The 23,258-nt window shown below is 40.0% G+C and overlaps 1 protein-coding gene across 1 annotated transcript in view; it reads right to left on the reverse strand.

Annotated features, from left to right (window-relative positions):
• Positions 1–23,258, reverse strand: part of tgfbr2b (transforming growth factor beta receptor 2b) — a 44,885-nt gene that overhangs the window by 16,735 nt on the left and 4,892 nt on the right. Inside the window, exons 2-3 of the mRNA XM_062991336.1 lie at positions 17,220–17,370; positions 14,555–14,745 (exon numbers count right to left, since the gene is read on the reverse strand). Of these exons, the coding sequence (XP_062847406.1) occupies positions 14,555–14,745; positions 17,220–17,370 (342 nt within the window). The remainder of the gene's footprint in view (positions 1–14,554; positions 14,746–17,219; positions 17,371–23,258) is intronic.

The following is a 23,258-nucleotide window of genomic DNA, read 5'->3' on the forward strand; positions in this document are numbered from 1 at the left end:
ATAAGAAAAATGCTCTAAATATTACTATTAGTTTTTCTCATGTTTCAGTTGGCTTTGAATAACTGGGTCTGTAACTACCTGTAAGGCTGTTCCCATTACCTAATCAATAGCAACTAGAGAAATAGGGTTGCTCAATGTGTTATGATGGGCATGTGCTGACTTCAATCCTGGATAAAGGAAATTTTAGGCACCTTTTTAGAATTTGGTGTCAGGCTTATCGATCCACAGCTTGCACTAGGCATTACTCTACTTCACCTCCAGTACAGCTACAAGTTTCATATTTATTCTTTCAAAAACTGTGTGAGATAAAAGTGACCAAAATGAGCAATTCCAAACAGGGTCACAGCAGGTTCAGAGCCTAACCCAAAAACACTGGGTGTAGCCAGGGAATACATCCTGAAAAAGGTGGTGGTCCATCTCAGTGCATGACAAACTCATTTACTCTCATTTACACCTAGGAGCAATTCTGTGTCACCAATTCAGCTACTGACATATTCTTGGAGGTGGGGAGGTGAACTTGAATGAAACACACATAGACTAACCAGAAGTAAGGATGAAACCTGGGTACACTAACTGGTGTCAATAAAATAACTGATAATTCAGATAAAGAATGTTTTTGGATTGTGTCCCTGAGTCAGAAATATGGAAGCTATTATACAATAAGACTGTTCTAAAAGTCAGTCTATAATCTTCAAGAAAATTTACCATAGCATAAGTTTGAAGGTACAGACAAGTAGTGTCAGCTAGGGCTGGGCGGTATATCGCAACTATCGATATATTCGATATTACTTTTTACACGATGTTGAAAATGACCATATTTGATATATTGAGTTTGCGCAGAATACACAGGTTACCATTTGAGAACATTTAAAACAGAGCATAAAGCGCTCCGTGGAACGCGTATGAGCGGGTGGGCATGCGTACACACACACACAGGGAAACTGAATCACTGAGTCAGCGAGTCAGAAACGACTCGGTCATTGAAATCGAATCAGAGAGCTGTGCTCTTATCTATGGTAAAGATTTATTCGTTTTGCTCACTCTGTTTCAGTTCATTTGTTAAATGATGTATAAACCAATCAGGGCTTCAGATTTTGGGCGGAATTTTAATCTCTCTCTTCATTGGTTGTTGTATAAGTGACAGCTTAGTGAACGTATTACCAGTTTAAGCGTTTTACCAGGAAAGCTGAGAGAACAAATAATCTAAGACGGTTTTTATTAGTTAGGTGGATAAACACAGTTAAATATGGATTCTTATATTCTGGAAATATTCTGGAAACATACAAGATGGCCTCCAAGAAGAAAGAAAAAAGTGGATTATAACCCTAATAAAACAACACACGGATATAGGATATACATTCTCAATTTGAAGAAGAGAAGCTCAGGTAAGCAGCAGTTACGGTTTTATGTTGCTGTGCGGTTGATCTGGTCCACGGTTCTGCTGTTTACCGTGCACTTTCATTTTGCAAAGATAGCAAAGCATTATTAAATATTAATCTTTTTCAGGTTTTTTCGATGCTTATTAATGTGAAGTAAAATGGACAGCATAAATGTTACTGTGAGATTCTGCTGGTTTGTTTTATATAATTATTGTCAATATGAATACAAATACAGCCTCTAATAATACAGAATATAAACACTGTAATTAGGCAGAATGTATCAGAACTACAGCATTTTGTGTTTTTAAGATAACTTATAAACAAAATAAGCTAAAATATGGGCGGTGGCCTGCCATTGTACTTTAAGTTTACATTATATCGTATCATATATCGCCAAAGCATATTAAGATATGACTTTTTTAGTCATTCCGCACAGCCCTAGTGTCTGCACACAGTCGGGTTAAAACTTTGCCTGTCTACATTTTCCAACAAGCACACACACAGAGAGAGAGCTAAAATCAAGACAGATATAAAACATTCTAAAATAGATACTCTGCTCAGGGCGGATAGAAAAGTCTCCAAAACAAAGAAACTTTTAAGACCTACACATGGAAAACTGAAACCTACAGGTTTATAGTACTTGCTATATTGAGAGAAAAATCCAGTGTTTTTACCCACACAAGTAAAAACCCCAGGCCAAACAATCCAATGCAAGCCACACTGTGTTGACCAGTGCAATGATGAGCTACATAATTTAGAGTCATACACTGTAATTAAACACATGACTGTGTGTGTTTGTGTGAGCCAGGTCTTCATACCAGGCAATAAGAAGCTTATGTTCTCCAAAGCCCCTGACACACCAGTTAGTCAAACAGAGCATAATTACTTCAACATTTTAAAGGATTCTGAATGGCACAGTTCAGAAAAGAAATACTGTATAATGTGACTACTTATAAATGAATTAGGAATATACAATTGCTTTTATGTGAAAGCTGGATGGACAAATAAACAAAAATATTAAGCCAATATATGGTCAAGTTGAAAACTGTAGCTTTGTTTACATAAAAAAAGGTGCCAGACGTAAATTTGAATAAATTATTACATCTAATTTAGACGAATGAAATTCTCGTGTGGCACAGAGGTCTATTATGTATATCATTTAAATTTCAACAATTAAACCTGACCCGACTGGCTCATAGCACCGTTGGGGATTTAAACCAGTGGTCCACAACCACCAGGCTGTTGTTCAAATTTCATTTATTTTATTTAATTTTTTTATATTTTCTTTATGCATTTTCTCCCCTTTATCTTCCTTTTTAGAGTGTCCAATTGCCCGATTGCGTCATGCTTCCTCTCCACCAATGCCGATCCCTGCTCTGATTGAGGAGAACAAAGCTAACCCACTCCCCCTCCGACACGTGGGCAGCATGCCGTATGCATTTTATCACCTGCCCTTTGACGAGTGCAGTGCAGCTCAGCGTTGTGTACGGAGAGGGCCAGCAGAGGTCGTAATTGCACCAGTCATGGGAGAGAGACCCCATCCGGCTTAGTCCCGGCCATATCTGAACAACAGGCCAATCAATGTATTCGAGAACCCAGCTCTGGTTCCAGCGTGTGTTTTTACCGCTGCGCCACCTGAGCGGCCCCCGTGGGTCATTTATTACCGGGCCGCATAGAAAGAATAAATAATTAGAGATTGCTACATCAGCAATGAAAACACTGCTTCCATTTCCAACACACGGGTGTTTATCATCTCATATCACCCCCAGGTGGAAGCAGCGTCTCGTTGCAGCAAAAAAAGCTCATTTGTGAGCAGTATAGTTATTCTATTTTGAATCCCTTCCCCCTGCCGGTCCATAAAATGTTATTTTATATGAAACCGGTCCGTGGTGAAAAAAAGGTTGGAGAGCGCTGATTTAAACCATGGATCCCCATGGTAGTAGGTTAAAATAATTTACCTCTGTTGCACCCGAGCACCCAAACATCAGTTGATTCAAACTAAAATGCTTTTAATTTGTTCGCTTCCACCAAAGAATAATCTAAATGGTTGGAGAAGTTGGCCACAAAATCTTTCAAAATGGTGTTCTGCAAGTTCCATGCTATTATCTGTTATGTCACGTTGTGATGCTAAAGAAAAAGAATGAATCCTGTCATTAGTAAATTTCTCCACGACCACGTCTTATCCACTCATACCCAGCACAACACACACTAACACAGCACCACCATGTCAGTATCACTGCAGTGCTGAGAATGACCCACCACCTAAATAATACCTACTCTGTAGTGGTCCATTGAAGAACAGCATAAAAGGGGGCTAACAAAGCATGCAGAGTAACAGATGGACTACAGTCAGTAATTGTAGAACTACAAAGTACTTCTATATGGTAAGTGGAGCTGATAAAATGGACAGTGAGTGTAGAAACAAGGAGGTGGTTTTAATGTTATGGCTGATCGGTGTAAAATGCTACACTTTGTATCTCCTTTGTAAGATCATGCGTTCCTGGAGTTCTACTCAAGTGTGTTGATCTGTGCAATGAAAAACACACTTCAGGAGCAGCAGAAAATAAGCAGTGAGTGGCTTAATGCATCTCAGAGAAGACTGTGTGATGTGTGATGGACAAGACTCAGTGTGGAATGGATATTGACAAGGTCTAGATTCTATATTTACAGTAAATAAGTTTGATAAACACCAGATGAGTAACTGAGTGAAATTTATGTTTGGATTTAGTATTTGCCAAACTGGAATTGGTAACATGCATATAAATTAAAATGTTGGGGTCATTAGGGCCAAGTAACAACCCTGTTTTACAGTGCGACTATTGCCATAAAAACGTTGAATGCTTCTCCTGCCAAAGTCTACAGAGTCCCCCTGCTCCCCCCTACACACACATCACACCTTCTCTCTCTTCCTCTTTCTCACTCTCCTTAGCCGACAGTGACTCATACCTGTCTATGGAGCATCTGCTCTGTGACTGCAGGCATTGATTCCAAAGTGTGAGGGGAAGAAAAAAATCAGTCCAGACATGGCCTGTCAGACAGACACCTATTCTTCTCCATTTTCTTAAAAATAACCAGTGATAAATGATCAACTGAGGATATAAAATCCTGCTCATCTAAAATTAGTAATTAGTAACTGTCATTGTTTGTGATTGTTTCCTTTTACTGACAAATTAATCTGCTGCTGCGTTGAACATTTGGCATTAACAATTAAAAGAAAAGCTACACCGATCAGCCATAACATTAAAACCACCTCCTTGTTTCTACACTCACTGTCCATTTTATCAGCTCCACTTACCATATAGAAGCACTTTGTAGTTCTACAATCACTGACTGTAGTCCATCTGTTTCTCTGCATGCTTTGTTAGCCCCCTTTCATGCTGTTCTTCAATGGTCAGGACCCCCACAGGACCACTACAGAGTAGGTATTATTTGGGTGTGGGTCATTCTCAGCACTGCAGTGACGCTGACATGGTGGTGGTGTGTTAGTGTGTGTTGTGCTGGTATGAGTGGATCAGACACAGCAGTGCTGCTGGAGTTTTTAAACACCTCACTGTCATTGCTGAACTGAGAATGGTCCATCAACCAAAAATATCCAGCCAACAGCACCCAGTGGGCAGCGTCCTGTGACCACCGATGAAGGTCTAGAAGATGAGCAACTCAAACAGCAGCAATAGATGAGCGATCGTCTCTGACTTTACATCTACAAGGTAGCTCAACTAGGTAGGAGTGTCTAATAGAGTGGACAGTGAGTGGACACGGTATTTAAAAACTCCAGCAGCGCTGCTGTGTCTTATCCACTCATACCAGCACTCAGCAGTGTCACTGCAGTGCTGAGAATGATCCACCACCTAAATAATACCTACTCTGTGGTGGTCCTGACTATTGAAGAACAGCATGAAAGGGGGCTAACAAAGCATGCAGAGAAACAGATGGACTACAGTCAGTAATTGTAGAACTACAAAGTGCTCCTATATGGTAAGTGGAGCTGATAAAATGGACAGTGAGTGTAGAAACAAGGAGGTGGTTTTAATGTTATGGCTGGGTTACTGCAACAGTTAAAGTTAAAAGTTCCTGTACATATTGGAGGGAAATATATCATGCTAGAGGATTGTAATGATTTCTGCAACTCCTCTTGTTCTCTTGCATTGGATTGTTTGGCCTGGGGTTTTTTACTTGTGTGGGTAAAAACACTGGATTTTTCTCTCAATATAGCAAGTACTATAAACCTGTAGGTTTCAGTTTTCCATGTGTAGGTCTTTAAAAGTTTCTTTGTTTTGGAGACTTTTCTATCCGCCCTGAGCAGAGTATCTATTTTAGAATGTTTTATATCTGTCTAGGTAATTTTAGCTCTCTCTCTGTGTGTGTTGGAAAATGTAGATAGGCTAAGTTTTAACCTGACTGTGTGCTGACACTATGGGTGTGTTCGAAAACCTAGTGAGCTGCCTTGCTGTCTTACTGCCTACATAGGCAGCTGCCTAAGTAGAGAGGATTCTAATGTCATTGACTTATAAGGCAGGTTATTCGAACGCACTATTTAGACAGCGTTTACATCAATTTTTGCTAACTAAGCTAACACAGTTAGCCTCATGCCATTCAAACCAATGGGATGGGGTGGCACCGAAAACGGTTAAATTCGCTGACAAGCCCGAATTTGCAAATAAATGACACTTGTGCAAGTTTATACAAATAAAAAATAAATGATAATTTATTTACGTTTGAAAAGAACTCGTTCGTTTCTCCGTACCGCCCGCCATGTTTTTTATTTTTCTGTGAGAAAAGTTGTGCCGCACTGAATGCTGGGATTGCCTTCACCGCTAAGGCAGCATCGTGATTGAGCATTTGACTCACTCATTCTTTTTTTCCCCCTTTTTCTCCCACTTTAGCGCATCCAATTTCTACCCGTTAATCATCCTCTCACTAATGCTGGTCCCTGCTCCTGATTTGGGGAGGACGAGGCTGCTCCACGACCCCTCCGACACGTGCACAGCAATCGAACATCTTATCACCTACACTTGACGAGTGCAGTGCAGTACAGCGCTGTGTACGGAGAGCACTAGTCTGAGAGAGAGTCCCCATCTGGCTTAATCACGCCCCTATCTGAACAACAGGCCAATCGCTGCCCATGTGGCCGCCCAGCCTCAGCCGGCAAGGCAGAGCCGAGATTCGATACGATGTATTCAAGATCTCAGCTCTGGTGAACAGTGTGCGTTTTACCTGAGCGGCGACTCAGTACAGTTGAAATTTTAAGATACCTTACTAGTGAGGATATTAAGGCATCTAGGATTTCAAACAGCCTCCTTCTCTGGAGCGCACGTAGGATGACATAAAATGCTGTCTATGTAGAGAGCTCCCTAGGTTTTCGAACCCACCCTATTTGTCTGTACCTCCAAACTTATGGTATGGTAAATGAAGAAACTCCAATAAAATTCTCCAGCATAAAATGTATTTCACAGCAACAGCTAGGCACTACCACCACATCCACTAATAAGCTGCAAAAGCAAGTGTAAAAGTTGTTATGCGTGAAGCTTCGACTGTAAACGGGATGGAACAGAGACACTTCCAACAGCGATAAACTGAAAGAGCTGCTGCTGCACAGTACATTTGTCATTGTTCGTACTGAGCCAAGGATTACAACATGCAATCAGATGCCACAACATAGGCTCTTTGATGAGTTTTATGATTTACTTATTAGAACCACATGCACATTTTGTGTTGTGCTAATCCAGTAGCTTTTATCACTTTAATAACAACAGTAGCACATGCTTATGGTTTATTCAGTGAGAACCATCAGCACAAAATTCAGAGCCAGATTATTTTGGGCCTTACTTAACTGTCAATGCCAGATATAAGGGCTTGGCTATTTTATGAATCAAATAGTGTATAAACTGATCAGCCATAACATTAAACCCACCTCCTTGTTTCTACACTCACTGTCCATTTTATCAGCTCCACTTACCATATAGAAGCACTTTGTAGTTCTACAATTACTGACTGAAGTTCATCTGTTTCTCTGCATGCTTTGTTAGCCCCCTTTCATGCTGTTCTTCAATGGTCAGGACCACCACAGGACCACTTCAAAGTAGGGATTACAACAGCAGCAGCAATAGATGAGCGATCGTCTCTGACTTTACATCTACAAATTGGACCAACTAGGTAGGAGTGTCTAATAGAGTGGACAGTGAGTGGACACGGTATTTAAAAACTCCAGCAGCGCTGCTGTGTCTGATCCACTCATACCAGCACAACACACACTAACACACCACCACCATGTCAGTGTCACTGCAGTGCTGAGAATCATCCACCACCCAAATAATACCTGCTCTGTGGTGGTCCTGTGGGGGTCCTGACCATTGAAGAACAGGGGGAAAGCAGGCTAAAAAGTATGTAGAGAAACAGATGGACTACAGTCAGTAATTGTAGAACTACAAAGTGCTTCTATATGGTAAGTGGAGCTGATAAAATTGACAGTGAGTGTAGGAACAAGGAGGTGGTTTTAATGTTATGGCTGATCAGTGTATAATAATAATAATAATAATAATAATAATAATAATACATTTTATTTATATAGCGCTTTTCAAGATACTCAAAGACGCTTTACATAAGACAAATAATCAAAACAAATACGTACATACACCATACAAATCATAGTACAAAATCAAAATAGTACATCAACATCAAGAATAATTAAGATAAAAACAAAGAGAGCAGCATAAGACAGTTCATTAAAAATTAGCTAAATTATGAGAGAGAACAACAAATATAGAACAATTTCTTAAAATTAGACAGAAACAGGACAGATTTACATGCAATCAGGAAACTGAAAACTTTACAAGTTTTAGGATCTAGGACTTCACATTTCTGTCGTGATCTAAGTATAAAAACTATTAAAAAGAATAGCAAAAATAAAAGCATTTATTTCGTGTTGTTACAAGTTAAATGCCATATTGAATAGATGAGTTTTGAGAAGTGACTTGAATTTGGACAGGTCAGGACAATCTCGTAGGTGTTTGGGGAGAGCATTCCATAAAGATGGAGCAGCTATGGAAAAGGCCCTGTCACCCCAGGTCCGGTGCTTGGTCCTAGAGGGTATGGACAGTAGGTTAGCCTCAGAAGAGCGAAGGCTACGGGAGGGAATGTGCTGATGGAGCAGGTCGGTGAGGTAGGATGGGGCCTGATTATGGAGAGCTTTGTGAGTGAATAGAAGAATTTTGAATTGAATGCGTTGAGCAACGGGAAGCCAATGAAGTTTTTGTAGAACAGGTGTAATATGATCACGGGAGCGAGTATGAGTAAGGAGGCGAGCAGCTGAATTCTGGATATACTGAAGTTTTTTTAGGATTTTGTTAGATGTACCATAAAGGATACTATTGCAATAATCAATTCTGGATGTAATAAAAGCATGAATCAAGGTTTCGGCGGCAGAAAAGGAGAGTGATGGACGTAGACGTGCTATGTTTTTTAGATGAAAGAAAGCAGTTTTGGTGATGTGATTTACATGGCGGTCAAAAGAGAGGTTGCTATCAAAAATTACACCAAGATTTCGGATGTTAGAAGACGGAGACAAAGTGTCATTATCAATGGTAATTTGAAAATTTTTTGTGGTTTTTGCCAGGGTTGTAGGACCTACGATGATCATATCTGATTTTTCACAGTTTAATTTGAGGAAATTAGCTTTCATCCACAATTTCATTTCAGTGATGCAATTTGTCAGAGTGGAGTGAAGTTCAGTATTAATGGATTTGGAGGAGATGTAAAGCTGAATATCATCAGCATAACAGTGGAAATGTAAACCATGCCGACGTATGATGTCACCAAGGGGGAGCATATAAAGAATAAACAAAAGGGGACCTAACACTGAGCCTTGGGGAACGCCTTGGGACAGTGGAGCAATGGCAGAACTACAATTGTTGATATTAACAAACTGTTGTCTGTTTACGAGATATGACCTTAACCACAAAAGGGCAGTACCAGTGATGTTGACAGAGGATTCAAGGCGGGACAGAAGAATGGAGTGATTAATGGTGTCAAAAGCTGCAGTAAGATCAAGGAGGACGAGAATATTAATTTGTCCAGAGTCTGAGGAAAGAAGAAGGTCATTTGTGACTTTGAGGAGGGCTGACTCAGTGCTGTGCTGGGGGCGGAAACCAGACTGAAATGATTCAAATAGATTATTGGAATTTAGGTGATCTTTGAGCTGTGAGGCAACAACACGTTCCAGTATTTTCGACAGAAATGGAAGATTGGAAATGGGCCGAAAGTTACTCATAATGTTAGAGTCAAGTCCAGGTTTTTTAAGTATGGGAGTAACAGCAGCCAATTTGAGTGATTGAGGGACTGAGCCAGAACTAAGAGAGGAATTGATTATCTCTGTGATAAGTGATGAGATAACTGGAAAACAACCCTTAACAAGTTTTGATGGAGCAGGATCCAAAACACAAGTGGAGCTTCGCATCCCTGTCAAGATCTCAGATAGGTCCAAAAGAGACACAGGTGAGAATGTACAGTGTATCACAAAAGTGAGTACACCCCTCACATTTCTGCAGATATTTAAGTATATCTTTTCATGGGACAACACTGACAAAATGACACTTTGACACAATGAAAAGTAGTCTGTGTGCAGCTTATATAACAGTGTAAATTTATTCTTCCCTCAAAATAACTCAATATACAGCCATTAATGTCTAAACTACCGGCAACAAAAGTGAGTACACCCCTTAGTGAAAGTTCCTGAAGTGTCAATATTTTGTGTGGCCACCATTATTTCCCAGAACTGCCTTAACTCTCCTGGGCATGGAGTTTACCAGAGCTTCACAGGTTGCCACTGGAATGCTTTTCCACTCCTCCATGACGACATCACGGAGCTGGCGGATATTCGAGACTTTGCGCTCCTCCACCTTCCGCTTGAGGATGCCCCAAAGATGTTCTATTGGGTTTAGGTCTGGAGACATGCTTGGCCAGTCCATCACCTTTACCCTCAGCCTCTTCAATAAAGCAGTGGTCGTCTTAGAGGTGTGTTTGGGGTCATTATCATGCTGGAACACTGCCCTGCGACCCAGTTTCCGGAGGGAGGGGATCATGCTCTGCTTCAGTATTTCACAGTACATATTGGAGTTCATGTGTCCCTCAATGAAATGTAACTCCCCAACACCTGCTGCACTCATGCAGCCCCAGACCATGGCATTCCCACCACCATGCTTGACTGTAGGTATGACACACTTATCTTTGTACTCCTCACCTGATTGCCGCCACACATGCTTGAGACCATCTGAACCAAACAAATTAATCTTGGTCTCATCAGACCATAGGACATGGTTCCAGTAATCCATGTCCTTTGTTGACATGTCTTCAGCAAACTGTTTGCAGGCTTTCTTGTGTAGAGACTTCAGAAGAGGCTTCCTTCTGGGGTGACAGCCATGCAGACCAATTTGATGTAGTGTGCGGCGTATGGTCTGAGCACTGACAGGCTGACCCCCCACCTTTTCAATCTCTGCAGCAATGCTGACAGCACTCCTGCGCCTATCTTTCAAAGACAGCAGTTGGATGTGACGCTGAGCACGTGCACTCAGCTTCTTTGGACGACCAACGCGAGGTCTGTTCTGAGTGGACCCTGCTCTTTTAAAACGCTGGATGATCTTGGCCACTGTGCTGCAGCTCAGTTTCAGGGTGTTGGCAATCTTCTTGTAGCCTTGGCCATCTTCATGTAGCGCAACAATTCGTCTTTTAAGATCCTCAGAGAGTTCTTTGCCATGAGGTGCCATGTTGGAACTTTCAGTGACCAGTATGAGAGAGTGTGAGAGCTGTACTACTAAATTGAACACACCTGCTCCCTATGCACACCTGAGACCTAGTAACACTAACAAATCACATGACATTTTGGAGGGAAAATGACAAGCAGTGCTCAATTTGGACATTTAGGGGTGTAGTCTCTTAGGGGTGTACTCACTTTTGTTGCCGGTGGTTTAGACATTAATGGCTGTATATTGAGTTATTTTGAGGGAAGAATAAATTTACACTGTTATATAAGCTGCACACAGACTACTTTTCATTGTGTCAAAGTGTCATTTTGTCAGTGTTGTCCCATGAAAAGATATACTTAAATATCTGCAGAAATGTGAGGGGTGTACTCACTTTTGTGATACACTGTATGTAATGTATGTATGTCCTAGTAGACGTCCTAAAACTTGAACCCGGATCTCAGCAGTAGTGGATTATCATAATATTGCTGTGCCACCTGAGCAATCTTCCAAAAAGCATTTTGTTTTAAATATACTAATACACAGCGTTTATGAATTACAAAATGTTATGGTAGGGAGAAGTAATGCCAGGCATTTTTAAGGAAGCACAGTGTAGCTCCACTCCAGTAAGTAAACACAGACTTCCTGTGACTGATGCTAAGCAAGGCCTTTATCTTCTCTGTGTGGGCACATGACCTGCTTTCCTACATTTAACACACCTTTGAGAAGCGATTCTCTCTCACAGCTCCCTATTAAAACGATCTATAATCATTGGAAACCTTCTGTGTATGTGTGCTTTTGATGACAGTGGTATTAATAATGCAACAAATGGTGCATACACCTCCACGGGCCTGTTTACATGTGGAAGCATTAAGTCAGAGCATGCCCTGTGCACACAGCTGCTTTGCTATGTGGTTGCGTCGACTCTGTTTTGAGTTAAAGAGACAGGAAACCACACGTCTGGGATTCTCTGCTGCCTGACTCTATACACGACCTGAACCAAGACTTAGGTTGGTCAAAAACAGGCTAAACACAGCTAACTATGTATAACTGCTGTATCAAAAATAACAACTGTCTTTATGTTTCATGGAATTAAAGTCAAATTTATATATACTAAAATATCACTTTAACTAGGAATGAACCTATAAGTAATTTTTGGAGGTGTTAAAAAGGATAGTAAGTCAATTTCAGGCCCTGGTTTAGGCACTGTGTGCATAACATACCAAACAAGGCAAGCTAAATTATTAGCTGACCCCAGACAACCACATATTCAAAATGAACAGAACACACAACAAAACATTGCCTCTTTTGTAGGTTTGCTCTAGGTAAACCTATAAGTAAACATAGACTTCCTGTGATAGTAAGTTGGGGCATTTCTATGTAAGGGTGCAAACAAGTGCAATGTCAGTGCAAATGTGTTTATTTAACAGCAACAGTGTTATTTATTTAGCCTAAATAAGGTCATGAGCAAATAAATAAAAACTAAAGGGGGGGGGGGGGGGCACTAATCAAAAGCTTATTTTACATCATGGTAAGTTAATGCACTGTGGAAAAGACTGCAAGGATACATCAACATAACAATGGACCTTTCCAACCTGTGACAATTTTATTTCTTTTTTTTCCATTAACTGATTTATCCCAGTCAGGGTCACGACAGGTTCTACTGGAAAACACAGGGGACAATACAGGAATATCCTGGACTGGGCTTCAGCCCTTGTGTTACCCATATGCATTTTTAAGCTCAGGTCGACGGTTAAACCCTGTGCCGGCCCTCTGACTGATTACTAGTGTAGGAAAAATAAATTCTATGCTGGGCTGATGAATACATGTTAAATGTTGTCCCCTAACTCAAAGGCAGTACCTGGAGTTCCTGGAATTTCCTGCTCCCACAGTTTTAAATAAAGAAGGTCTTGCTTTATTTTTTATCATTATTTTTTCACTAGTTTGTTGTTTGGTTACGAGCTAGGCAGCTGCATTTTCTCCACGGAAATATATACATTTTTTCTTTCAGCACATGAGCATGTCTGGACACCAAATGCAGCAAGAATTTCAGTGGGATGCTCAGTGCTACATTGAAAACCCAGAGCTGAGGTTACATGCAGTATAATGATTTTCATTTTAGTTAATACATACAATGGATACATACACTGATCAGCCATAACATTAAAACCACCTCCTTGTTTCTACACTCACTGTCCATTTTTTCAGCTCCACTTACCATATAGAAGCACTTTCTAGTTCTACAATTACTGACTGTAGTCAATCTGTTTCTCTGCATGCTTTGTTAGCCCCTTTTCATGCTGTTCTTCAATGGTCAGGACTCTACCAGGACCACCACAGAGTAGGTATTATTTGGGTGGTGGATCATTTTCAGCACTGCAGTGACACTGACATGGTGGTGGTGTGTTAGTGTGTGTTGTGCTGGTACGAGTGGATAAGATACAGCAACGCTGATGGATTTTTTAAACACCTCACTGTCACTGCTGGACTGAGAATAGTCCACCAACCAAGATTATATCCAGCCAATAGGGCCCAGTGGGCAGCGTACTGTGACCACTGATGAAGGTCTAGAAGATGACCAACTCAAACAGCAGCAATAGATGAGCGATCGTCTCTGACTTTACATCTACAAAAGTAGATAATTCCTACAAGGTGGACCAACTAGGTAGAAGTGTCTAATAGAGTGGACAGTGGGTGGACACGGTATTTAAAAACTCAAGCAGCGCTGATGTGTCTGATCCACTCATACCAGCACAACACCTACACACCTGAGAATGATCCACCGCCTAAATAATACCTGCTCTGTGATGGTCCTGTGGGGGTCCTGACCATTGAAGAACAGGGTGAAAGCAGGCTAAAAAGTATGTAGAGAAACAGATGGGACTACAGTCAGTAATTGTAGAACTACAAAGTGCTTCCATATGGTAAGTGGAGCTGAAAAAATGGACAGTGAGTGTAGAAACAAGAAGGTGGTTTTAATGTTATGGCTGATCGGTGTATATACTAACTGTTTATTTCTCATAATCTCCAAACCAGGAAGCAAAAACCATGACATATGGCTCACGTTTCTTATCAAGTTCTTATTCTGGGAAATGGCTTTGAAGGTAAAAGTTTTTAACAAATCTTGAATTATGCAACATTTTTACTATTAAAAAAGCTGTGATGATTCCTTCCAAATGGTTACATGAGGTAAAACATTATAGCTAACCGAGGGACTATTATTTTTTAGAAATTGAGTTTGCACATAATTGCCTGACTGTAACTATTTTAGTTAACTGTGATTATCCTAATTCCTACATTTGACTAATATCATAAAATTAACAAATTAAATCATTATTGTTGCTCAAGGCCTTTAAATATGGACTTTTTAATTGCAGTCGCAGCAAATGGAGGGTAAATGGACTAGGAGGGAAAAGGATGAAAAATGGATATGGAACTCACTGTGTGTGAACACTAGGTTCTGGTTGCACTCTTCCTCCGTGCAGGAACAGATGTAGAGCAGTCCGCTCTCTGTCTTCTGCTGCTTCATTTCACAAACGCTGCTGGTGTCGGTGGGTAGTTGAATGCCATGCACAGGTAAGGATGGCGAGTGACACAATGTCTCAATGGTGTTGTTATGCTCATTTTTTCTCCTGAAGGACCAAACCACACATAATGGTTAAAGAGATTATCACATAAAAAGGATGTATATTTAAATAAACACAGTTAGTATTAAAGATTTCCACATCTGCACATACACAAAAAATACTGAATAGCTTCACCTCTACAAAAACACATCATAATCTGACATCTGTTCTTTTGACCAATATCCAACTGTCATTAACTGATGGTTAATTGTTAGCTGACAAGTATATGCTGATGTGCCAAAGCATTGGGACCACCTGCCTACTTTATAACAATTATACGTGTCACTGTCAGGAATATATTAAATGTTTGGCTCATGGCAGTTACTTGTAGTACATGGCGGCACGGTGGCGAAGTGGGTAGCACTGTCGCCTCACAGCAAGAAGGTCTTGGGTTCGATCCCCAGGTGGGGCGGTCCAGGTCCTTTCTGTGTGGAGTTTGCATGTTCTCCCCGTGTCTGCGTGGGTTTTCTCCGGGTGCTCCGGTTTCTTCCCACAGTCCAAAGACATGCAAGTGAGGTGAATTGGAGACACTAAATTGTCCATGACTGTGCTCGATATAACAAACAACTTGTAGTACATGTGTTAAATGCAGCAGATATGAGCAGCTGAGTGACTTTGATACAGGCCAAACAGTAATGGCCAGAAGTATTTCTAAAATAGCAACAAGTGCTCACAGGCAGCCGTGCCATCAGAGAACATGTAGAAGTGGCACCAGGATGTGTTGTATGACAATTCAACTTAAAATGTATAGAATTTTAAGGACCCACTAGTAATACCCTGGTACCTGTCGCATCTATCACAAGACACCTTTAGATGTCTTGTGTATTGGTGAACCAGAGCTGATTGACAGCATATCAGACAGATGGCTAATATTTTGGCTCATATGTGTAAAGCATCTCATCAAAGTATTACTGAGTCTTTATTCTTAATTGATTAAAAAACAACAATGTGGCATTAATGTAGAAACGTTTAAAATGTTTAAAACGTTCCACAAAAAGCAGGTGAATTGGTAACAGGTGAGGGAATCATGATTGGGTATAAAAGGAGGACCCACAAAGGCTCAGATTTAACAAGCAATGATGGGTCATGGCTTAAAAATTTGAACTATCAGTGCATCAGTGCCCACAGCATGGGTACCATTGACATGGATGGTACCTTCTCTATAGGGTGGGGCGGCACGGTGGCTAAGTGGGTAGCACTGTCACCTCACAGCAAGAAGGTTCTGGGTTCGGTTTCTGTGTGGAGTTTGCATGTTCTCCCTGTGTCTGTGTGGGTTTACTCCGGGTGCTCCGGTTTCCTCCCACAGTCCGAAGACATGCAAGTGAAAATCCATGCAAATCCTAATAAACAAACAAACTCTATAGGGCTTTTAGAAAGACGTGCTGCCATCAAGCCAATGTATTTTTTTCAAAAGGCAAAAGGTGCATGTGATTGACTGGCCTGCCTGCAATGTATTGTGCATGATTTATGTCTAAATTGTATCAAAGAAGAACAGGCCAAAATTAAACTTGCAAAACTTTAGAATCATAAGTTCCCCAATGATTAAAAACCCAGTGGTAAACATGCCTCTGTAACACCCCTTTGAGTGTGTTGGCGGCATAAAATGCTAAATTGGTTTATATTTAAAGAATACACTTCAGTTGGTCAGTGAAAACATTAAAAGGGCAGCATGGTGGCTCAGTGGGTAGCACTGTCGCCTCACAGCAAGAACGTCCTAGGTTCGATCCTCAGGTGGGGTGTTCCGGGTCCTTGCGTGTTGCATGTTCTCCCTGTGTCTGTGTGGGTTTCCTTCAGAAGCTCCGGTTACCACCCACAGTCCAAAGACGTGCAGTCAGGTGAATTAGAGATGCCACTGAAGATGCTGCTGAAAAGCACCCCATAGCATAATGTTGCCACCACTGGAGGATAATAATAGGCAGGTGATGTGCAGTGCCTAATTTCACCTGTATAATGCTTGGCGTTCTGCCCAAAGAGTTCAATTTTCATCTTATAATTTGTCTAATAATCTTTTCCCTCATGTCTCCGCCATATAGGCCTGATTTATAAAGTGCTGCGGAGATGAAGATGGACATCTCGACATAGGATTTTTGTAGCTCTTTTAGTGACTACTGGGTTCCTGTTTACCTTCCTGACCAAGACTTCTCTTGCCCAGAACCCAAATTTGGCCAGACAGACAACTCTAGGTAGGTTCAAGATTGTGCCAAGCTTTTTAACTTTAACTTTAAAAATTACTGAGGCCCTGTGGTCATGGGAAGTGTTGAACCATGACCATATTTCTAATCTGTATGTATGAATATTTAGGTCTATGACATGTCACATTATAACATGATAACATTACCTCACTGATTTAAGATGACCACATTTAACAGTCTATGATAATTATTTTCATTTAAGACCTTTTAGCTTTGGACTATTTGTAGCAATGTTTTGTTCATGTCACACAGAACAAAATAATAATAAAAAAAAGTAGCGTGACGTACCAGATTGCCACACAGACCTGATCAGGTTCTTCACAGATAGAGGTGATTTCACAGCTTACTTTGCATGTTCCGGTGCCATTACAGTTTGAGAGCTCCACATCGCAGAACTTACACAGTGCCTTGATTATCAGTGCACTGGGAGCCACCATGCCTGTAAAACAACATAAAAGCATATGTATTCAAAACAAGCAAAATCCAGGATGTGCTTTTGAAATGGTAATTGCTTATCGGGATAAGAGAATCCACTATAACAGATCATTAAGGTGCCGGAAAAAGCCTTTATCTAAATTCCTCTGATTATAATTTTGTTTCCAATCCAAGACAATTTGCCCGTCCACATTTTTGTTCTGTTCCAGTTCCCACCATAGCTGATCCAGGTAATTACCAATTTACAGCCTTTAATTATCCCTCCTAAGTTTGTTTTGAGTCGGAAAGGAACGAAATTGTGACCTGGTGGTCCTTGGGCACTGGATTAGAAAGATATTTATAATTATATTGCATCTATGATCCCCTTTTCCTGTTGTTCGTGGGGGTATACTAGTCTGCTGATAGATGGGGCAGTGTGTGGAGGTACATTGTGGCATGTTAGTGTGATCGGTATGATCTTGCATGCTGATCTCTTTGTCCATCTTCTGTCTCTGACAAGTTTAGACCTGCAACCCTGACTGTTTCTTCATACACTAACTGAACTACACAACTAGTAGAACAATTTTTCTTCTACCTAAATAACTGTAATAGACCTCAATTACAAAAATTCATGACAGTAAAATTAACGGTAAAAAATAACAGAAAACAATGACTTATTACTTGATGACTTAACAATGGTAATTATTTTGTTATTTTGTTTGTATTTAAGTGTAAAAAATACACAGATGTTGATTTTTTAAAGTAATCAAAAATGTTGTTTGGTTATATGTATTTACTTTAAATCGTTTGATGCAAAACAAGTTAGGACACCTCTCCTTTTAACAATGTTCTGTATTCATTTAGCAACCAGTACACAACTTAAGTACTTCTGAAAGTGGATTACATTCTTGCTTGGTATATCACTTCAGCTGCTCAACAGTCCAGGGTCTCTGCTGTTGTATATTGAGCTTCATAATGCAGAACATTTCTTTGATAGAAAATAGGTCGGAACTGCAGGTCAGGCTAGCATCTGCACTTTCTTACTAAGAAGCCAAAAGTTTGTAACAAATCAAGGATGTGGCTTGTGTACAAATGCTTGTGTACTAAAAATGCTTGTGTATGAATGCTTGTATTGTCATTTGTTTGTTTGTTTATTAGGATTATAACGTCATGTTTTACACATTGGTTACATTCATGACAGGAACGGTAGTTACTCGTTACACAAGATTCATCAGCTCATTCATCAAGTTTAATATCAGGACAATTTTGTATCTCCAGTTAACCTGATTGCACATCTTTGGACTGTGGGAGGAAACCGGAGCTCCCGGAGGAAACTCACACAGACGGGGAGAACATGCAAACTCCACACAGGAAGGACCCAGACCGCCCCACCTGGGGATTGAACCCAGGACCTTCTTGCTGTGAGGCGAAAGTGCTACCCACTGAATAATATCACAACAGTACTGCTGGACAAAAAAACATACTGACTCATGGAGGTGTAGCTACACAGTTTATGGTTTTACAGTCGTACAAATCTGTGCTGTAAAATGTCACAAATTTTACTGCTTATTTATAATCAACTGGGCTTTATATGAATTGCTTGTGAGATACGTAGATGTTATGTAAAATGTAATTATACAGTTGTATAGAGATTAAATCTGAGAATAAACTGACATTAAATAAACTACTATATTAGGATATGGTTTCTATAATAAAATAAGATTTACAGCAATATACTGAGACATTATCCCGCCACCACAGTGAGTGCTACAACTAGGTGTGGATTGTTTTTTCTTATCAGAAAATATATTGTATAGCAAGTCTTAGCCATGGCAACAACAGACTCTAAAGGCCATGCTGAGAATTTGTGTGTTCATATTTGTGTGTGGGGGGCACATGCAGTCATTAAACAGTGTAATGTAACCCTCTAGACCAGCTGTCGTCTTGTGTAATAAGCATGCCTCCCCTGATAAAAGCCTTCCTTTACTCTGATAAAAGGCTTCCCAGCTTCTGGCTGGCTGATGAGCAGACCAGTTGGACAAAACCATCACAATAAATGTATGTAATAGGATATATGAGCTCTGTTACCAATCGAAAAAGGTTGTAAAATCCTTTAACATTAAATTGCAACAAATTGCACTAAGGAAGATAAATATTTGCAACATATGTAAAAGCAATTACTTGCCAACAATGCTAATGCTTTATTTTGAGTCCACTTAAATACTATTATTATTATCTAAAATCTATCAATATTCACTGTAATACACCACTGTTAAAGAGGGAATATTAACTACATCAGTAAAAAGGAAATTACTGAACTAAAAGAGAAAAAGAGAAAAAATGATCCCTGACTTAGCTCTCATAAACCCTACATGCACATAGTCAGGGTAATACAATTTGGAGCTCAATGCAGTTCAATAATAATAAAAATGCTTAAAATGCTTAAAGGATGGCAATCTTCCTTTTTTTCCTAAATGCCACATAGGTCCTCAGGCAAAATATTACAGTTTGCATACAATGCCACTTTTGTAGGCCTAAGTCAAGGCCGTGCTGGTACTGTGGCAATGCATTCTAAGTCTGCTTCAGCAGAACTAATCTAAAATCATGCTTGAAGTAGCAGTAACTAATTCATTTCACTGGAATTGCATTTAAGTGCTCCCAAAGCATGTCACATTGACAATGCAGCTGACTTATAAGTTCACTTGTTTTGGCTAAATCTGAGGGTAGTATTACATGTATCCTTTAGGAGTCTGATCAAAGGTTGACAAAAGGAAGTAGCTAAAAAGGTACATGCTTGAAGGTCTCATGGCTTACTTATGAGGCTAACGTTCAGGTCAATTTGTCACAGCACATGCTGCTAGACTGTCTCTCTGCTTGCTGCTGTGGGTATGTTCATGTTCCTGTGGGTTTTGAGGTTGTGATTTACATGATTGACTAAATGCAATGCAGTCCATGTATTAATCATCATGACGCTGAAATTTCCTCTCTGCTTGATGCTGGTGGACAAGTCTTTGTTTTTAGATTTGGTTTTTCTGAAGTCATAGCTTGACATTCAAAACTTCTAAACAAGTAAATCACTTCTAAACAATGACCTAAATGCATGACTAAATATCATCAGATAACGTCAATTAAGTGCAACGTGAGGATAACAATGCAGTAAAAAGAAACATCTGTTTCAAAAACATTTGATTATAAGACTTGGATTGTTTAGAGAAGTTTAAGACTGTGCTTTTGTGTGTTGTGTGGATTCTGTATATTGTTAGCCAGATGTAATGCTACATTAACTAAACCCCCAGTTGCAGTTTAATGACACAAAACATTGTCCTGATTTAGATTGAGAAAGGTTTCTGATACATGTGAAACCAGCCACCACATGCATTTAAACTGCAGCCTGGAAGGCATCACAACTAGGGCTGTGCCATATGACTAAAAAACTCATATCTCGATATGCTTTTGAGAAGTGGCGATATACGATACGATATAATGTAAACTTAAAGTACGATGGCAGGCCACTGCCTGTATTTTAGCTTATTTTGTTTATAAGTTATCTTAAAAACACAAAGTACTGTAGTTCTGATACATTCTGACTAATTACAGTGTTTATATTTTGTATTATTACAAGGCTGTATTTGTATTCATATTGACAATAATTATATTAAACAAACCAACATAATCTCACAATCACATTTCTGCTGTCCGTTTTACTTCAAATTAATGAGCATCAAAAAAATCCAGAAAACGTTTAATATTTGATAATGCTTTGCTATCATTGCAAAATAAAATTGCACGGTAAACAGCAGCACCGCGACCCAGATCAACCACACAGCAGCATAAAATCATAACTGCTGCTTACCTTAGAGGGCATCTTGTATGTTTCCAGAATATTTTCAGAATATAAAAATCCATATTTAACTGTGTTTATCCACCTAACTAATGAAAACCGTCTTAGAAAATTTATTCCAGTCGCTTTTAAAAGCTGAAACTGGAAATTCGTTCACTAAGCTGTCACTTATACAACAACCAATGAAGAGAGAGGTTGAAATTCCGCCCAAAATCTGAATTCAGAAGCTCTGATTGGTTTATACATCTGAACCTTTTCAACAAATGAACTGAAACAGAGTGAGCAATATGAATGAATCTTTACCACAGATAAGAGCACAGTTTCCTGATTCGATTCCAATGAATAATTCGTCTGAAAAGAGTCGTTTCTGACTCGTTGACTCATTGTTTCAGTTTCCACGTGAACGGTGCACGCGCCCACCCGCTCATATGCAAAGGAAAGCGTTCCGTGCAGAGCTTTTGTGTTTAAAATGTTCTCAAATGGTAACCTGTGTATTCTACGCACACTCGATATATCGAATACGGTCATTTTCAACATCGTGTAAAAGGTAATATTAAATATATTGATATTTGCGATATACCGCCCAGCCCTAGGGTCAACTATTGAATTCTGCGTACAGGAGCCCAGAGATTCACGTAACTATGTGTAGTGTCACTTTGGCAGAGTAAACATGGATGGAATTCCTCCCCCCTAGAGAACAGGGCAAGTATTTTTTATCCTTATCAGGGTTACAGTGGGTCAAGACTTTTCTGGAATCACTGGATGCAGTGCAGTAACACACCCTGGATAGGATACCAATCTATTGCTGGGCTTCGGCCACCCACCCTCCATACACAGCCAATCATGTTTGTATGTCGACGCCCAACCACTCATAACACAACTTGGGAATAGATTGGAATCCTGGATCCCAGTGGTACTGGGCTAGTGGGATTTACTGCTGTGCTAACTGAGCGCCGCAGGGCCAGTATTTGCCACCTAAACTCATAACCACAGATGGATTTTAAGTTTGTTTACTGTTAAGAACATGGAAGTTGTTTTATAGGGTTGAAGCTGGTAAAATGTTAATTTTCTGTCTTATTTGCTCAGTTATGTCCTCTCCAGTCCTTTTCTAAAGGAAGACCTGAGTGACCTGGATACGGAAGGAAGCAGAAGACGGAAATGTGACCCTCCTTGCACAGATGACGTCAACTAAACTAACAATTACTGGATAGTTATTAACATCTGTAACTTCTGTAATTCTGGGCATGTGTTACAGCTGGTCAAATGTTCAGGCATAGAGAAGCAGGATTTGAAAGGATTGTGCTTGTACTGATAAGAGTAAGACTAATATGGTCAAATCAGCTTTAGCCACTTGGAGGTTACATGACCCTTCTCCTCCCTAAATAGGTTTCTCAGTTCAGTACTCAGAGTTCAGCACTCAGAGGCCCAGAGAGGCAAGAGTAAACACGGGTTCAGTCTAACACCTCTTCCTGTTCACTGCCTGGGCGTTACACCCCCGTTAAGACCTACAAAAGATCTTTTTCAGTAGTGCTCTGCTCACTGCACTGAAGAGCCCTTTACTGCAGAGTTCATCCATTCTATTCTTTTCAAGGAGATAGTCAAGTGCTCAATGCTTTTTTGGTTTGCCTTAAAAGTGCAGACATGGAACTTTAAGTACTGGCTTAAAAAGAAACTGATCCAACCAATCCAAAGACTACAGTACATTTGGATTCGGCACTGTGGTTCCAAACTTGCCTTTTGAAAAATAAGGTTAAATTGTTGGTTTTGCTCAGTCAGCTTAGGCTGTGGGTCCCTGATAAACCAGAAAACCTTATCTCAGAGTAGCAAAGAGTAATCAGCATCAAGGCAGTAGAGGTGGAATAACATGCAAACAGATAGCTGAAGGAAGAGCACATAGACAAGCAGACAGACACGTAACATTAAGGCTATTTTTTAACTTACTGCCCTTAAACTAGTAAAGTATGCAGTACTTTACAGCAGAAGCAAATAAAGATTATTAAATGAAACTTTTTGTAGTATTTGTACTATCTTTTTTTTTTTTTTTTTTTTTAAAAGGATGCCACTCAACTGAC

This window comes from Trichomycterus rosablanca, chromosome 3, assembly GCF_030014385.1.
Source record: "Trichomycterus rosablanca isolate fTriRos1 chromosome 3, fTriRos1.hap1, whole genome shotgun sequence".
Lineage (NCBI taxonomy): Eukaryota > Metazoa > Chordata > Actinopteri > Siluriformes > Trichomycteridae > Trichomycterus > Trichomycterus rosablanca.